General features: G+C 37.5%; 1 protein-coding gene across 1 annotated transcript in view; it reads right to left on the reverse strand.

Moving 5' to 3' along the window:
• Nucleotides 1-3,592: 3,592 nt before the first annotated feature.
• LOC139129158 (B-cell receptor CD22-like) overlaps nt 3,593-16,400 on the reverse strand; it is a 36,657-nt gene continuing 23,849 nt past the window's right edge. The window contains exons 10-12 of the mRNA XM_070694807.1: nt 7,472-7,659; nt 6,728-6,847; nt 3,593-3,676 (exon numbers count right to left, since the gene is read on the reverse strand). Of these exons, the coding sequence (XP_070550908.1) occupies nt 3,593-3,676; nt 6,728-6,847; nt 7,472-7,659 (392 nt within the window). The remainder of the gene's footprint in view (nt 3,677-6,727; nt 6,848-7,471; nt 7,660-16,400) is intronic.

The raw sequence follows: 16,400 nt of genomic DNA on the forward strand, positions 1-16,400 counted from the left end.
GTTTGAAAAAATCGTTCAGCCTAAAGGCGAATTCATTCCTCGTGCGGTATTTGGCAAAATCATGATGAAGGTAAATGTACATTTCACATCAACATTAGAATAATAATATTTTTTTGTTGTGGGGCGTACAGTTGCAATTGTGAAATTTGTTTTAACTAAACATTCTTTTGACCTCCTTTAAGAAATAAGGTGCAACTTGGAGTAAAGCGAATACTTTGGACTTACACCGTATATCCGACATTATCAGAGTGACTGTAGATCAAAATATAGGTAATTATCGTCTTTGATATGACAAGACGGAAATTATGATGATGAAATGGCCTGTACATAGTTCTATATTTCAGAAGTAAAGGACAAGTGAACTGGCTCTTACCAATGACAAATCTGTGGAATTCCGAAATTAATCAGTTTCCAAAGTACAAAGACATTCGACCAATTCCTCTAAAGAGACCTTGATGTGTAATGGTGTCATGATAAACTTTATTTCCGCCTGTTTGCCTTGTCGCCATTTCACTCTCTAGAATATAATAATGTAATTTAACGTTTCGCCTCTGCGGGGCCAAGAATCATCATTCTGCGAGAATTCCTACTAGCCTGTTGCTCTTCCTTCCGAGACCTGATTTTTGAATTTGTTAGGGAGTTTACGAACATGGTTGTTACCACCCTGGAGGCGATCTCATCTTATAAAATGTTTTCCTCGTTCTAGAAGGCTGCAAATGAGATGACCTAAATTTACAGTGACATGAGAGTGGACTTTCGCGCACAAAATACTTATTCGTGGAAACTTTCTTTTATTTATATTACAAATTCACAAATATTCAGATTTCGCATTTCAACTCCGCCCCCCCCCCAACCTTTGACTTTGACTTTTCTGGTGTCATTAGTGAGATAGCAGAGAAAGTAAACTTACGAATATTAATAGAGCTGGCCAGTTCTGAGTCTTGGTTCTGATAGTCACATCTAGCAACGTCTAGATCTGTTAATGGGGAAAAGCCGTTATTGGAAATTTGCAAGTTCCAGAGAAAGACATCACCCAATGTTTACCGATATTTGAAATTCAAAATAGGCACGATCGTTGTGTGATCTTTATGAAGAAAATCGAGATTTTCAAAATCTAAGTAAGAGCAAACCTTATTCACTCTATGAGCTTAAGACTGGGCCCCCAAGAGGAAGGCGCAAAGTAGGTAGTACAAGTCTGAGAGGTGCGAATATCTCTCCGACGGCGCATTCTACCTTACATTTGCAGTCAATGTTTGAACCAGCTTGTGAATACAAACGCGCCGATAGACCCGGAGAACAAGGGGTCAACCTGGTTGATACCAATTTGAAAAAAAAGGCGTCTGGGTAGCGGAGTCGTACTTTTCTGCGTCTTTCCCAGCGACGAGTTTGATGACATCAAAAGCAACTTTGTCTGTTCTTATACTTGTCACGGATATCGGATTGGCGGTTTCGTAACCACTTCCTTCTGTCGATACATTGACTCGTTCACTGCAGCAGGCATTAAACCGTAAGAAAATAAACGTACGGATCCTTACCCGGCATCATAGACTGAAAGATTCAGTCGTGTGCGGGCGCTCCGGCGCACTGCAACCTGCGACCTAGCTTGTGGGTGCATTTGAGCGCACTGTTATCAACAAGAGAACGGTGCTCGGATATGCCGAGCGAGCTCGATTCTCTTCGCTACATTTCCGGAAATAGCCGATCTTCGTTCCGAGAACGGAGAACACAACCCTGGTCTGTACCGGGAGCAGACGAGAACAAGATGGCGGAAACCAGCCGCGCGAAAATGAAAATGTTAGTGCTATGTTGCTATTGTATGAAAAACGTCTCAGGATACAAGTCGAGATAGGTGAATTATTATTACAAGTTTGATCTTTCCAAACATGTGATGTTTTTCGGTTTTGGAGTGTTGTTGAAAATTTTTGAGAGTAAACTGTTGTAAAAATACAACGAACGTCTTCAACGCAATATTTGGGTAAAGCTTCTGTATGAACGATGATTAAAATATAGCGCTACCACTATAGAAACAGGATCTACTTCGTAACAGTTGTCTGTTGCCTAGTTACATTTCTACCAAGTTCAGCCAAAGCGAGGCCGTTTCGTTTGGTCGTCAAGAACAAGAACAGCCATCGGAAGCTCGCCCTCGTCGGATGTTCTCCTGGTGAGAACGGTACGCCCAAATGCACCCAGTTTAATTTTCTCCTCGGTATTATTCAAAACGTTACAGAATCTTCTTGTGTTTGTGTTTGCCAACAGCGGACAGTTTCTTTTTTTAAAGTAAATGAATAACAAGAAGGTTCCTCCGTATACTATCCAGTGTGGTCTACAATCAACCACCCTGTTGATAAAAATAATGTGAAGTATAATTGCTGGGCTATGACAACGCCATCGTAAATTTAGAAAATTATAGTTTTTTTATAATTGCCAAAGTTGTTATTGAATACACATTTTAATAAAATGATAAAACAAGAGCAAGATGGAAAAGATAATTATGTTGCTAACATTAATCTATCTATGAATCTATCTATGTATCTATGTATGTATGTATGTATATATCTATCCATCTATCTGTCTGTCTATCTGTCTATATACGTAATTTCGTACTCATGACTATGTATATATATATATATATATATATATATATATATATATATATATATATATATATATATATATGCACTCATATATATATATGTGCATTTACATATATATATTTGATATATAATATATATATATATAATAATTATATATATATATTATATATATATATATATATATATATATATATATAATATATATATATATATATATATATATTATGATTATAATATTCAAAATTCGGGTGACCATGCGTTGATGAAACTCTCCCGTCACACCAGCACAAGCTCATTCGACCACTGTTACACAAGAACGACCAGGAGCACTTTAGTACACTAGCAAGCAGATTGGTATCACGAATGAACAATGGGTCGATGTATGAAGTCTGACAGTATTTTTCTTTCGTTTTTGATGACGTCACACCATGTGCAAAATCAAGAAAATTTATGAAAATAGCGGATGTATGTATGTGTGGATGGATGGATGGATGGATGGATGGATGGATGGATGAATGGATGGATGGATGCATTTATGTATGTATGTATGTATGTATGTATGTATGTATGTATGTATGTATGTATGTATGTATTGTATGTATGTATGTATGTATGTATGTTGTATGTATGTATGTATGTATGTTATTTTTTATGTATGTATGCATGTATGTATGTATGTATGTTTAATAAATGTATGTTGTGAATTGTCTTCCTATCGTAATTAACCTAAAGACCACGACACAAACTTTCCATCTCTTCTTAATTGCCGGCACTTACATTATAGGATGTGAATAGCTAGTTAGCATATTATGAACGATGTTTATAAGATAAACACATTTGCTATTTCAGATGAATCCCTCAATAAAGCTGGGCCTTTTAGCATATTACCGATGAAGTTTTTGCCCTGAAGTCCAAATGTTTGTCTTTGCTTTCTTACGTTCATACAGTTCCCTGCAAATTTAATTCGGCATTTATCAGTGTCCCATCGCACACTCCAATCAATATGTTTCGTAACACTTTTCATTTGCCGTCTTCTTATAGTCTGGAGTGTCAGCACACGCCTTTTTGACCTCTATCAAAACCTGAAATGAGAGTTATGGCAAAACGTTTTTAATACTGCTCTTCGGTTGATGGAGCTCTTACTACAGTTGGACAAAGTCATGCCAAGTTGCGTATTTTCAAGTTACAAACCTTTTTAACTTCCTGTCCAGATTTCGTATGATAACTAATGTGCTATAGACCAGTATTATATTTTATATATGTTGCTACTGGATAAAACTGCCTTTACTTGATTCGAAAAACCATCGAAAACATGCTTGCTCCTTTCGAGTGAACCATTCGCTATTGGCAATTGAACGAAACAGTTACCTCGCTGCTCTTAGCCATGCTTTCAAGTTCAATGGAGAGTTTGGAGAAGGACGGGCGCTCGGTTTTGTGTTTTGACCAGCACCTCGTCATGACGGAGTACCTGTCGATGATGGAAAGGTGAAGGTCATGAAAATTCCAATGTCTTGTTATCGCACTTTTGCAGAAATGAGACCATTTCGTTCGAAATACGTATATCTGCGGGATCTGTGCAAAATACAATCTGTCTGCCTTATCGAAGTACATCAAGGTAGTTACGTGCCATCTGACCGCGAAGGGCATCAAGATTTCCAATTCAGTAAAAGTGATGGAATTCTTCATCGAATTTCCGAGCAACATTGGTGTAAGAAATGAATAAACCAGTGCAAAAACATCAAGACAAGCATTTACGTATACATACTCAATGTCAGTGATTTATCAACAGATTATCAAATTGGCTACCGTTTTTCTGTAGCTTTCACTTTAGGTGAAGTACTACGAATTACGTCAAAATTAAGTTGTGGTGTAATTTTCTTGAAACTTTGCACAAATATTCTTGGAAGTTGTGGAAGTGCAAAAATGAAATAAAACTGGGGGTCACCACGCTTGTTTCCATGGAAACGGACGTTAAAATGGCGTTGTTAGAAATAAATAAAAATGATATAATTCACTTAAACTAAAGAAAGCAATTATCAAACGCTTAGCAAATGAGTTAATTTTAATAAATACCAAGACTTAAGATCCATATCTATCAAATGTATAGATTTCATGATGTTTGTGAAGAAATGTTAACATAAGTATCGATTACAAAATGACGATATCGAAATTATATCACTACATAATTTTCGAACTTTCTTCCTGTCGCTTTGAATGGTGTCATTTTGACCAAACTTGGCGAATAAACTCCTGACATAATACAATTTAGTTTACACTTTTAATAAAAGGGTGTCACCACGCTACTTTTTACAATATCTCCGGGTGAATGGGTAATTTGCGCCATATAAATGGGAGAGAAATGTTAATTTTTCGCTCATATTGAATAAAAACCAGCTTCTTAGGGGTCAAAATATGACAAGGTTATAGGTCACATGTATTTCTAAGACACTGGGTCAAAAAATTAGGTAAAAGCGCAATTTCAACAATGACAGGTGATGTTAAATACATGCGCTACAAAATAACCCATTTGCGGCAGGCTGGAGTTAAATCTGCGCAGAAACGTTCTAAAGCGTGTGCGCGTCCGAATTCGTCGCCCTTTACCTTAATCAACACATCACGGAGCTGCCCTTTTCATCTATAGGATCCTGCACTATGCTTTAATTTATTATACTGAACTATTCCTTTCCAGTGTTTATAACGTATTGTAGAGATAATTAGATTCACATCACAATTAACCAGTCTGTTTGTCGTCCTAACCCAGGCTTACATCCTGATCTGTTGGTCATTACTTACAGTTTAGCGTCACAGTAAGATGGCCTCTTCATCAGAAATCCCTTTGAAATGATTCCCTTACTTTGGTCACGTTTTTGGCAGTTGGGTACGGTGTGTTACCTTATTTCAATCGAAAAACAAAATATAAAAAGTTGATGGAAATTTTTGCAAGTGAAAACAGCTTCAATACAAGAACACAGATAACAGACACATTTGGTACAAATATGCCTCTCATTGCAGACAAATGACTCTTGTGGCCGACGCAAGAAAACTAAAACTAAATTGAAATGAATACGTTTAATATAATTATCTTGCAAGGAGAGTTATAGCTATGATAAGGGATTCATAACATGCATCTCCAGCTCCCGGATGTAGAGACCGCAAGAGAATAATAACAAAAACTGACAGACAGACAGACAGACAGATAGACAGACAGACAGTCGAAACATGTACTTCTGCTGATACGTTAAATGGGGACGCACAGAATTCCCCGACATTGACGTTGACGTATGCCTGACATCGCTAGCGGGACAATCGTGACGGATTTGGAAGACCGGACTCTGTTGCGGGCTACGCTTACCTAACGTAGTGATCTCCCACAGTACAATACCAAAGGACCAGATATCGCTCATTGTTGAATACTCCCCCGAAAATAGTGTTTCCGGTGCAAACCATCGTATTGGCAGGCGGGTGTAATGCTAAAAACAAACACGATACCAAATAAAAAACTCCATGGTAATCAATGAATTGTCTCAACTATTGTAATGTAGTTTAGCAAATGATAGTAAACAACTTTAAATTTGTGCTATTTTCTTAGGGTGGTAAAGGTTGTCTTTTGTTTCCTCGACAGTCACTGTAACAGAATTGAACTCAGCGTTTCATGGACTTCATATTATACACGCATTCCAACAGCTTTCAACATATTTTCCAACTTTCTTTCTTCGGTTGTGTGTTTTATTCTTAGAGTTGTCTTGTTAAGGTAGTATGCGCCTCGGAAAGTGGACGACTTAAACTTTTCCCCAAATTTTTCCCAGGGAACATTTCAACCATTCTCTTACCAAATCAAGAATAAAAATTGAGGGGTCACCGTGCAAATTTGGTAATAGAGGTACAAATTGCCCAAGGTTTACCGATAGTTGAAATTCAAAATGGCCGCCACCCCTGTGTTAAGTCTATTGAGAAAATTTAATTTTTCGATTTTCGAAATACTAAGACGGTGAAAAGTTTTCTTAGAACAAGCGCTTTAAAATGAACCGCCGCTTGTCGTAGATAAGGAAAAAATTACAAAAAAGTTTGACAGCTCAAATATCTGTCCCGAAGCACGTCATGGAAAAAAATATAACAGAACGTTATGTTATTACCTCTTTAATTCTGATCGCTTCAATGTCCTCATCACCTCTGAGACCAATATTTGATAACTTACAAGTTCGCCGGTCTTTCGATAGAAGAACTGTTTTTGCAGCGAGTTCTCCGTGCACAAACTGTATCAATGTCAAACGGGAAGGAAAGTTAAAGAAGTATACAATCCCAAGATGCCTTTCACATAACTTGAAAATTCCACACGAGAAAACAACAAGTACAATAATCATAACTCCCTCGTCGTTTCATAATAATCTTTACGGCCCTGATATGGCTTTTGCGGCCCGATTGCCCATATTTGGGCACCGGCCGGGGCGTGATACGTAAAAAAAATGCACGGATCTGAGGGCGCTTTCTCTCATAGCTTTATACAGGCACGTGAATGTATGTATATGATAAGATAGCCTGTTCTCTGCCGCGAAACTTTTCTAAAGTAAGTGTCATTCACGTCAGTGCCTGTCCTCTGGATGGCCAACGTTGTTGAATTTAAAAAGAAACACAAAAAACAAGCCATCCAAATAACAAAACAACGCACAAAAAAACAAAACAAATTAAACATACCTTAATATACATCGGCATCATCTTTCAACCCTTGATTGACATTGGATGCGATGTTGCTGTTTAACGTGACGGCAACACTTTCATTGTGATTTACGATTAATCAAATGTAGAATTCGTGCAAAGGTGCATTGTTGGAAGACTAACGAAATGAATGCAAGAGATATGCAACAGAATGGAGCACCCACCGACTTGGAGGCTAGGTACTGCATCCCTGTGGCGATTTGCCTCCCAAAAGAGACGATATCCTTACTCTTGAGATCCCACTTCAGTCGAGCTGAGTTCGCGTAGTCACTCGTCTTTTCTCTCCGATAATCTCGAAGATACTTTAAGAGATTCCCTTGACCCATGAACTCCGTGATGACGTAGATTGGTTCTGAAATGACGTTGTTAACAGGTTTGAACTTTCAAATGTTTTGGTTTGGATAATAAAAATAAGAGAACGGAAAGCGGAAGTAGTTGCATAGGGGAACAGGGATTACGACAAGGAAACGACTCACTCATCTTTCAGATTCGGTTTGAAATGTTTGCTGTTCACAAACATTCATTTTCATGCTGAGGGGAGTTAAAATCGTAAATTCTTTGGCGGATTACCGCATTTAGTCCAAGCCTTTTTCTCGACCCAGGGGGGGGAGGGAGGTTGAGTTAAGACGTAATGAGTTTCATTCGCTCTGTACTTCAGTTCATTATCAACGGTCCCCTGACAGACTATTGATAGCAAATCTAAACCAATCTGACAAACGAAGTTCGCCGTAGACCCAACTCACCTTTCTCCGTACAGTAACTGAGGAGAAGTACTATATTCCTGTGTGGTTCAATACGCTGTAGAATGTTCATTCTACCGTCAGTCTCCCTTTATCATCATCTGAAGCACTATCTATAGAAATACAGAAGGGGCATATCACTCAAGCAGGGCTCCCATAGAGAGCTAAGCCGAGCATATGAACTCCCTACATGAGCAAAAAAAAACATGCTGAGCGTGAAAACGCCCCACAGGAGCAAAAACATGTTGCATTGTGGGTATTTTCAAGATGGCCACCGCCATGACAGCCTGCACCGAAAGCTCTGGTGAGTACATATTTTGGTCGATTCTACCATTTAGAAGCATTATTTGAGAAAAATAAAAACATCAAAGTATGCAGCAGTGTTTCAAGTGTCTACGCACATATTCATTACATAGCAGAAGCTCAAACTACAAAGATTACTTCAACACAAAATCGCTCAGTGGGTGAGTAACAACTTTACTTCACAGTGTGCTGTAAACTGTGTACAAGTGACTGAAGCAATGGATGTGCATGTTTACGAGTATTTTTGGGGTCGTAAACATATTTTGTCCTCGACTAGCCAGCTCCAATAACTCAAGTCCAATGAAGACCATTCAATTATGTACAAAGGATGTGCTTATACTTTTATTCATGATTAATACTAAAGATAAACCTTTCTGTAAACTGCGAAAAATGATCATATTTCTGTGGTTCAGAAACTCCTAAACTTTTCTTTCATTTACAACGGCATGCAACTCTACATACCTTGCTGTACGGATGGTCATGGATGAACTTGTCAGAGGAAGATCATAGCATTGAGAATGCCACTCAAATCCCAGATGACAACAATAACAATGAAACTGTAACAACTGATGAAGTGAATGGTACTGATGAAAATGCAGGCATTCTAACATTCCAGTAAACACAATCATATCTCTAAATTATTCAACAAAAGACAGTTTTGTAGATTGTTCTACAAGTTTTTAGCTCGATAAGGCATGTAGACTCATCTGTTATTCTATAGATAGAAAGCAGAATAATAGACAGAAAAGGAATCTGTTAGCTTTTCTGTCAGCTGTATTTATCCCAGTAGAGTAACATGGTCTTGTTTTGTATTCTGCAGCACCAAAGTCTACTTCGGTCAGTGAGTTTTATTGGCATATTTATGGAGATGTGTTCTTTCAAGACAAGGGCTACACTTGCTGTTTCATACAGTTCTATATTATTATTTTCTGTTTATTTCATATTATTTAGTTTCAATGACATGTTTTCATTTATTTTGCAAGCAGTAATATATTTGAATAAATAAATGAAAAATAAATCTTTTCCATAAAATATTTTAGTTTCTGGTATTTCATAAAATGTGAGAGTGCTGGCGAATTAAGGGAAAGTCACTATTTTTGACATTACTTTCATTTCATCCTATATGTACCGGTACCTAGTCTAGTATCATCTTTGGATTTCTTGACGTCACCCAAGTTTAGTTTTTGCACTATTGCTTCCAATCTGGTAGTGGAAAACCAACCATAGACATTATGCAACTGGCTTACCCTGGAAGTCAATCAGAGAATATGACCCTCTGTTGATTGGATTTAGGATAATAGTGCGGCAGGGGTTACCAATAACTAATTATGTCTATCAGAGTTTCACCTCACTGATCAAATCATTACTGGTATGTACAATGAGTAGAAACACAGTAACTTTTGTTGACTTCCATGGCAAGTCCTCTTGCATTCTCCTCAGTATGCTTTCACTGGTATTAGGTTGTGAACTAAAAGGCAAAATGCTAGAATCTGTTTGACAACATAAAAAAGACTGAGGTCATACTTGATTAACGTGTTACGCACTGTCCACAAATATGATTTTATTCTCAAGTTTTGCCATTTTGATCAGTGCCAAAAACTATCTGTGCCAATAACCCAGGGTCTTCAACTACTAATATAGCATACATGTAATTACTAGAAAACAAAAACTGTACTGACAATAACTACAAAATAATAAATGAATGTGACAAGTCAAGCACTGTATCTTCTTACATGTAAAATGCATGTGCTAGCAACACTGGGCCATACTGGCTGTTCTGATGGTGAAATTATCCTCTGGCCTTAATTTTATTCCAACTTTTTCCAATTCTAATCAACAAATTAAACTTCCCATGAGATTGTGGTAATGTCAAACATCCTGTGTACCACCCCCCCCCCCCCTGTTTGCTGCGTCATCAAAGTGAGACATCCCAACTGGTTTGTGTCTTGCTCATCTTCTGTTTTTTCTCTCAAACAAGTGGTTCTGGAAAACAAAAGAGAAGCTGTCATATTTTAGTTTTGATGATATATGTCAAGTTCAGCTGCAGATTGTTGTGAAGTTACTGAGTACAAATTTGATTAGTTTCTGCTAACAAGACAGTTACATCACAACTGCTAGCTATGGTTAACTGTACTTGAATTTAAAATTTGGAACCTCTGGAAAAATACAGGAGCAGAGAGAGTAAAAAGAAAATGTCAAAGACTATGACAGGCTCATCCAGATCTGAACCTTTATACAGTACATCATTAAAGATATTCATTTAATTTTGATTTAAAAGTCGACAAGCTTGACTGTTTCGAATAGATGGCCAATGGAATTCCAAACATTCACAGCATTAATAAAGCTGATGATATCTGACATGTAGCTATTCTTAACATTTGTGGGTGAAGGTTACCATCATTAGCACAATGATACATGCATTTTATCTAATATAGTGTTCACTGCTTTTTAATGGCTCTCTAATTCTCTGCTAAATACTGAAGCTCACACAAACATGCACATGATGCCCGACAAATAGCAAGCACATTGATATTTTGGAGACTTTTTTGAATAATCCTTATCTTGAATGAAAGTGGCATATTTTAAATCATCTTAATGTATATGCAGGACACAATCTGACTCAGCATTATGCATTCAAGTGTCTATGCACAGTTCATTATAGCTGCAAAATTGTAGCGCTACGGTGAGGCGGTCGGTGATTTTGGTTTTTGCGACTTCGCTCACTAGTAGCGCTACAATGCCGATGGCCCTGTAGAGTTGAAAATGAGCGCACCTCATCCCATTGGACAAGGCGTGTTGATGTGAAATGCTACATGTTTACTGCATTTGGTCGTACCGATTTATCACTACTGAAGACTCAACAGTATACTATATTAACCTTGTCGTTTATGGGGTTTGGAATTTGTTCAAATCATTCGATTGCGATTCATAAACATTGGGCGTGCGTTGGGCATCGGTGTTTCTGGCAGCCGCCATTACCGGAAGTTGGTAATCACATCAACACGCCTTGTCCAATGGGGGATAGGGGTAGTGCGCGCGTCAGGGAGCCTGTCACCTGGGAAATGGAATGTGTCATGTGGGAATGCTCACGTTTAGTCACGGAATATGAGATCAAAGGTCATAGGCCAGGCTTTTGCGCAAGTGCTTCCCTCAAATAACTATTGCTGTTCGTACATATATCTATACTGCATACAACTCTACAGTCTTCTCCGCTACGTGACAGGGTACCATACGTTGTGAGTTCGAACCCGATTGAAACCACCACATTATTAATAGCAAAGTGCATGAGCACAAAGTGAGTATCATTTTTTTTGTCATTTGTGATAGACTTTTAACAGAAGGGAATGAGACGCAACAACTGTTGCAGCACTATGACTATGACTTATCCATATCTCATTCATTTTACGTTGAAATGTAGAGACTTGCAACATATCTCTATTCATAATAATGGTTTTGCTTATCAATGTTTTCCTTCATGTTATTCCTTGGTGACATATTGTATTTGAGCATTGACATTGACATTTTATGATATCCATTGACATTTAGAAAATTTGGAGTTGCACATCTGTCACATGGGAATGAAAAGGCTCTCAACACATCTCCAACCGCTAGCATGGAATTATCTATTTGTTTATCTTCATTTATGTTGACATATTCTGAATCATTTTGAGCATTGACATGGGAATCTTGTTGTATTGATTTGCATTTAGAGCATTCAGAGTCACCACACCTGTCACTTAGGAATGGAGAGTCTGTCAACACATAACCAGCAACCATAATTGTGTAACTTATCTATGTTTCCCTCAATTTTCTTTCTTATTGACCTATTCTGAAACAATTTGAGCATTAATATAGGAATTATGTTGTATTGATTGACATTTAGAGCATTCAGAGTCATGACACACATGTCACATGGGAATGAAGAGTTTTTCAACACAGCTCCGACAACAATATTTTATGTCTTACACATCTTCTCATATCTTTTAAGTTTTCCTCACCTATTCTCAACCCCTTTAATTTATTACATTTGAATTTTGTTTTATTACTTGTAATTTAGACCTTTGGGAGTCCCACACCTGTCACATTGGAATGGAGAGTTTCTCAACACAGCTCCAACCACAATATTTTGTGTCTGACACATCTTTCCTATCTTTTAAGTTTTCCTGACCTATTCTAAACCCTTTTTTATTATTGCACTTGAATTTTGTTCTATCACTTGTAATTTAGACCTTTGGGAGTCACACACCTGTCATGTGGGAATGGAGAGTTTCTCAACAGCTCCAACCACAATATTTTGTGTCTGACACATCTTTCCTATCTTTTAAGTTTTCCTGACCTATTCTAAACCCTTTTTTATTATTGCACTTGTATTTTGTTCTATCACTTGTAATTTAGACCTTTGGGAGTCACACACCTGTCATGTGGGAATGGAGAGTTTCTCAACACAGCTCCAACCACAATATTTTGTGTCTGACACATCTTTCCTATCTTTTAAGTTTTCCTCACCTATTCTAAACCCTTTTTTATTATTGCACTTGAATTTTGTTCTATCACTTGTAATTTAGACCTTTGGGAGTCACACACCTGTCATGTGGGAATGGAGAGTTTCTCAACACAGCTCCAACCACAATCTTTTGTGTCTGACACATCTTCTCCTATCTTTTAAGTTTTCCTCACCTATTCTGAACCCTTTTGAATTATTACAATTTTATTTTCTTGTATCACTTGTAATTTAGACCTTTGGGAGTCACACACCTGTCACGTGGGAATGGAGAGTTTCTCAACACAGCTCCAACCAAATATTTTGTGTCTGACACATCTTCTCCTATCTTTTAAGTTTTCCTCACCTATTCTGAACCCCTTTCAATTATTACATTTGAATTTTGTTCTATCACTTGTAATTTAGACCTTTGGGAGTCACACACCTGTCATGTGGGAATGGAGAGTTTCTCAACACAGCTCCAACCACAATATTTTGTGTCTGACACATCTTCTCCTATCTTTTAAGTTTTCCTCACCTATTTGAAACCCTTTTTTTATTCACTTGAATTTTGTTCTATCACTTGTAATTTAGACCTTTGGGAGTCACACACCTGTCACGTGCGAATGGAGAGTTTCTCAACACAGCTCCAACCACAATCGTTTGTGTCTGACACATCTTCTCCCATGCTTTTAAGTTTTCCTCACCTATACTGAACCCATTTTAATTATTACAATTTTATTTTCTGTTATCACTTGTAATTTAGACCTTTGGGAGTCACACACCCTGTCATGTGGGAATGGAGAGTTTCTCAACACAGACTCCAACCACAATCTTGTGTGTCTGACACATCTTCTCCTATCTTTTAAGTTTTCCTCACCTATTCTAACGCATTTTCAATTATAACATTTTCATTTTCGTTCTATCACTTGTAATTTAGACCTTTGGGAGTCACACACCTGTAAGGTGGGAATGGAGAGTTTCTTTACACAGCTCCAACCACAATATTTTGTGTCTGACACATCTTCTCCTATCTTTTAAGTTTTCCTCACCTATTCTAAACCCCTTTCAATTATTACATTTGAATTTTCTGGTATCACTTGTAATTTAGACCTTTGGGAGTCACACACCTGTCATGTGGGAATGGAGAGTTTCTCAACACAGCTCCAACCACAATCTTTTGTGTCTGACACATCTTCTCCTATCTTTTAAGTTTCCTCACCTATTCTAAACCCTTTCTATTATTACACTTGAATTTTGTCGTAACCATTGTAATTTAGACCTTTGGGAGTCACACACCTGTTCATGTGGGAATGGAGAGTTTCTCAACACAGCTCCAACCACAATATTTTGTGTCTGACACATCTTTCCTATCTTTTAAGTTTTCCTCACCTATTCTAAACCCTTTTTTATTATTGCACTTGAATTTTGTTCTATCACTTGTAATTTAGACCTTTGGGAGTCACACACCTGTCACGTGGGAATGGAGAGTTTCTCAACACAGCTCCAACCACAATATTTTGTGTCTGACACATCTTCTCCTATCTTTTAAGTTTTCCTCACCTATTCTAAACCATTTTAATTATTACATTTGTATTTTCTGTATCACTTGTAATTTAGACCTTTGGGAGTCACACACCTGTCAAGTGGGAATGGAGAGTTTCTCAACACAGCCCAACCACAATATTGTGTGTCTGAACACATCTTCTTCTATCTTTTAAGTTTTCCTCACCTATTCTAATCCATTTTAATTATAAGCATTTTCATTTTCTGGTATCACTTGTAATTTAGACCTTTAGGAGTCACACACCTGTCATGTGGGAATGGAGAGTTTCTCAACACAGCTCCAACCACATATTTTGTGTCTGACACATCTTCTCCTATCTTTTAAGTTTTCCTCACCTATTCTGAACCCTTTTTAATTATTACATTTTCATTTTCTGGTATCACTTGTAATTTAGACCTTTGGGAGTCACACACCTGTCATGTGGGAATGGAGAGTTTCTCAACACAGCTCCAACCACAATATTTTGTGTCTGACACATCTTCTCCTATCTTTTAAGTTTTCCTCACCTATTCTGAACGCATTTTAATTATAACAATCTTATTTTCTGGTATCACTTGTAATTTAGACCTTTAGGAGTCACACACCTGTCAGGTGGGAATGAGAGTTTCTCAACACAGACCCAACCACAATATTGTGTGTCTGACACATCTTCTTCTATCTTTTAAGTTTTCCTCACCTATTCTGAACGCATTTTAATTATAACATTTCATTTTCTGGTATCACTTGTAATTTAGACCTTTGGGAGTCACACACCTGTCATGTGGGAATGGAGACTTTCTCAACACAGCTCCAACCACCATTTTTGTGTCTGACACAACTTCTCCTATCTTTTAAGTTTTCCTGACCGTTTCCGAACCCCTTTTAATTATTACATTTTATTTTTGTGTATCACTTGTAATTTAGACCTTTTGGAGTCACACCCTGTCACGTGGGAATGGAGAGTCTCAACATATCTCCAGCCACTATAATGCTGTGACTTATTCTTGATGTCCTACATTTATGTTTTTGTGAGCTATTCTGAACCAGTTTCAACAATCAATTTGGAATTTTAGTTATCTCTTGACATTTGGAGCTGTCGGAGTCACACACCTGTCACATGGGAATGGAGACTCTCAACACTTCTCCAAACACTATAATGTTGTAACTCATCAATTTTCTCCTTCATTTATGTTTTATGAGCTATTCAAAACCAGTTTGAGCAATGACATTGGAATTTTATCTGTATTGCTATTTGGCCCAGTCAGAGTCATACACCTGTCACGTGGGAATGGAGTCTCTCTCATACCACATAAAACCTCATAATGACCATCATCCTTGCCACTTATACCAAAACTTTCACAAACAGTGCATGAATCTCTTGTAACAATACTCACAGCAATCATGTAGATAGCAAGATAATGGGAATTTTAACATTCAGTCAATTTTAAATTCTGTGAGCAATAAGAAATAATGATGATATAACTTAGTCTATTATGCACTCACTAAACATATTTCCTGAACAGCTGATGTGTTGTAAGAGTATTTTGAAGAGACATTGATTTGAGAAAGTCATAATGCATTTTATCATACACTTTAACACCTCTTACCATCCCCCGTCAAAACATCAGATTTTCATTGTTGCAAAACACTACACAGGTATATTAAGTTGTCTTGCTATGTTTTTCTTTTTTGTACTCAGATTTGCAGTTGACTATGAAGACGAGATACTTTGCAAAGAAGCATTGTCTTGTGTCAAGAAGGAAAGGCATAAGCCTGGAAGATGCAGACATTAGCTTTGTATAGTAATAGAGATTTTGCACATATGAGGGTTCGGTGAAAAGTTTTGAGCCTAACTATGAAGGAGCAATGCCAGATCAATGAAGCTTGGTTTGAATATATTTCAACTCTTCAGATGACAACCTAGAAAAGGGACAAAATATCAATGGAGAGAACTATTCTAACCTGTTGAGGGAGTTTCGGGAGGCTGACAAAAATACGATGAGGGAAAGTTGAGAAAAGGTGTC

This window comes from Ptychodera flava, chromosome 3, assembly GCF_041260155.1.
Source record: "Ptychodera flava strain L36383 chromosome 3, AS_Pfla_20210202, whole genome shotgun sequence".
Lineage (NCBI taxonomy): Eukaryota > Metazoa > Hemichordata > Enteropneusta > Ptychoderidae > Ptychodera > Ptychodera flava.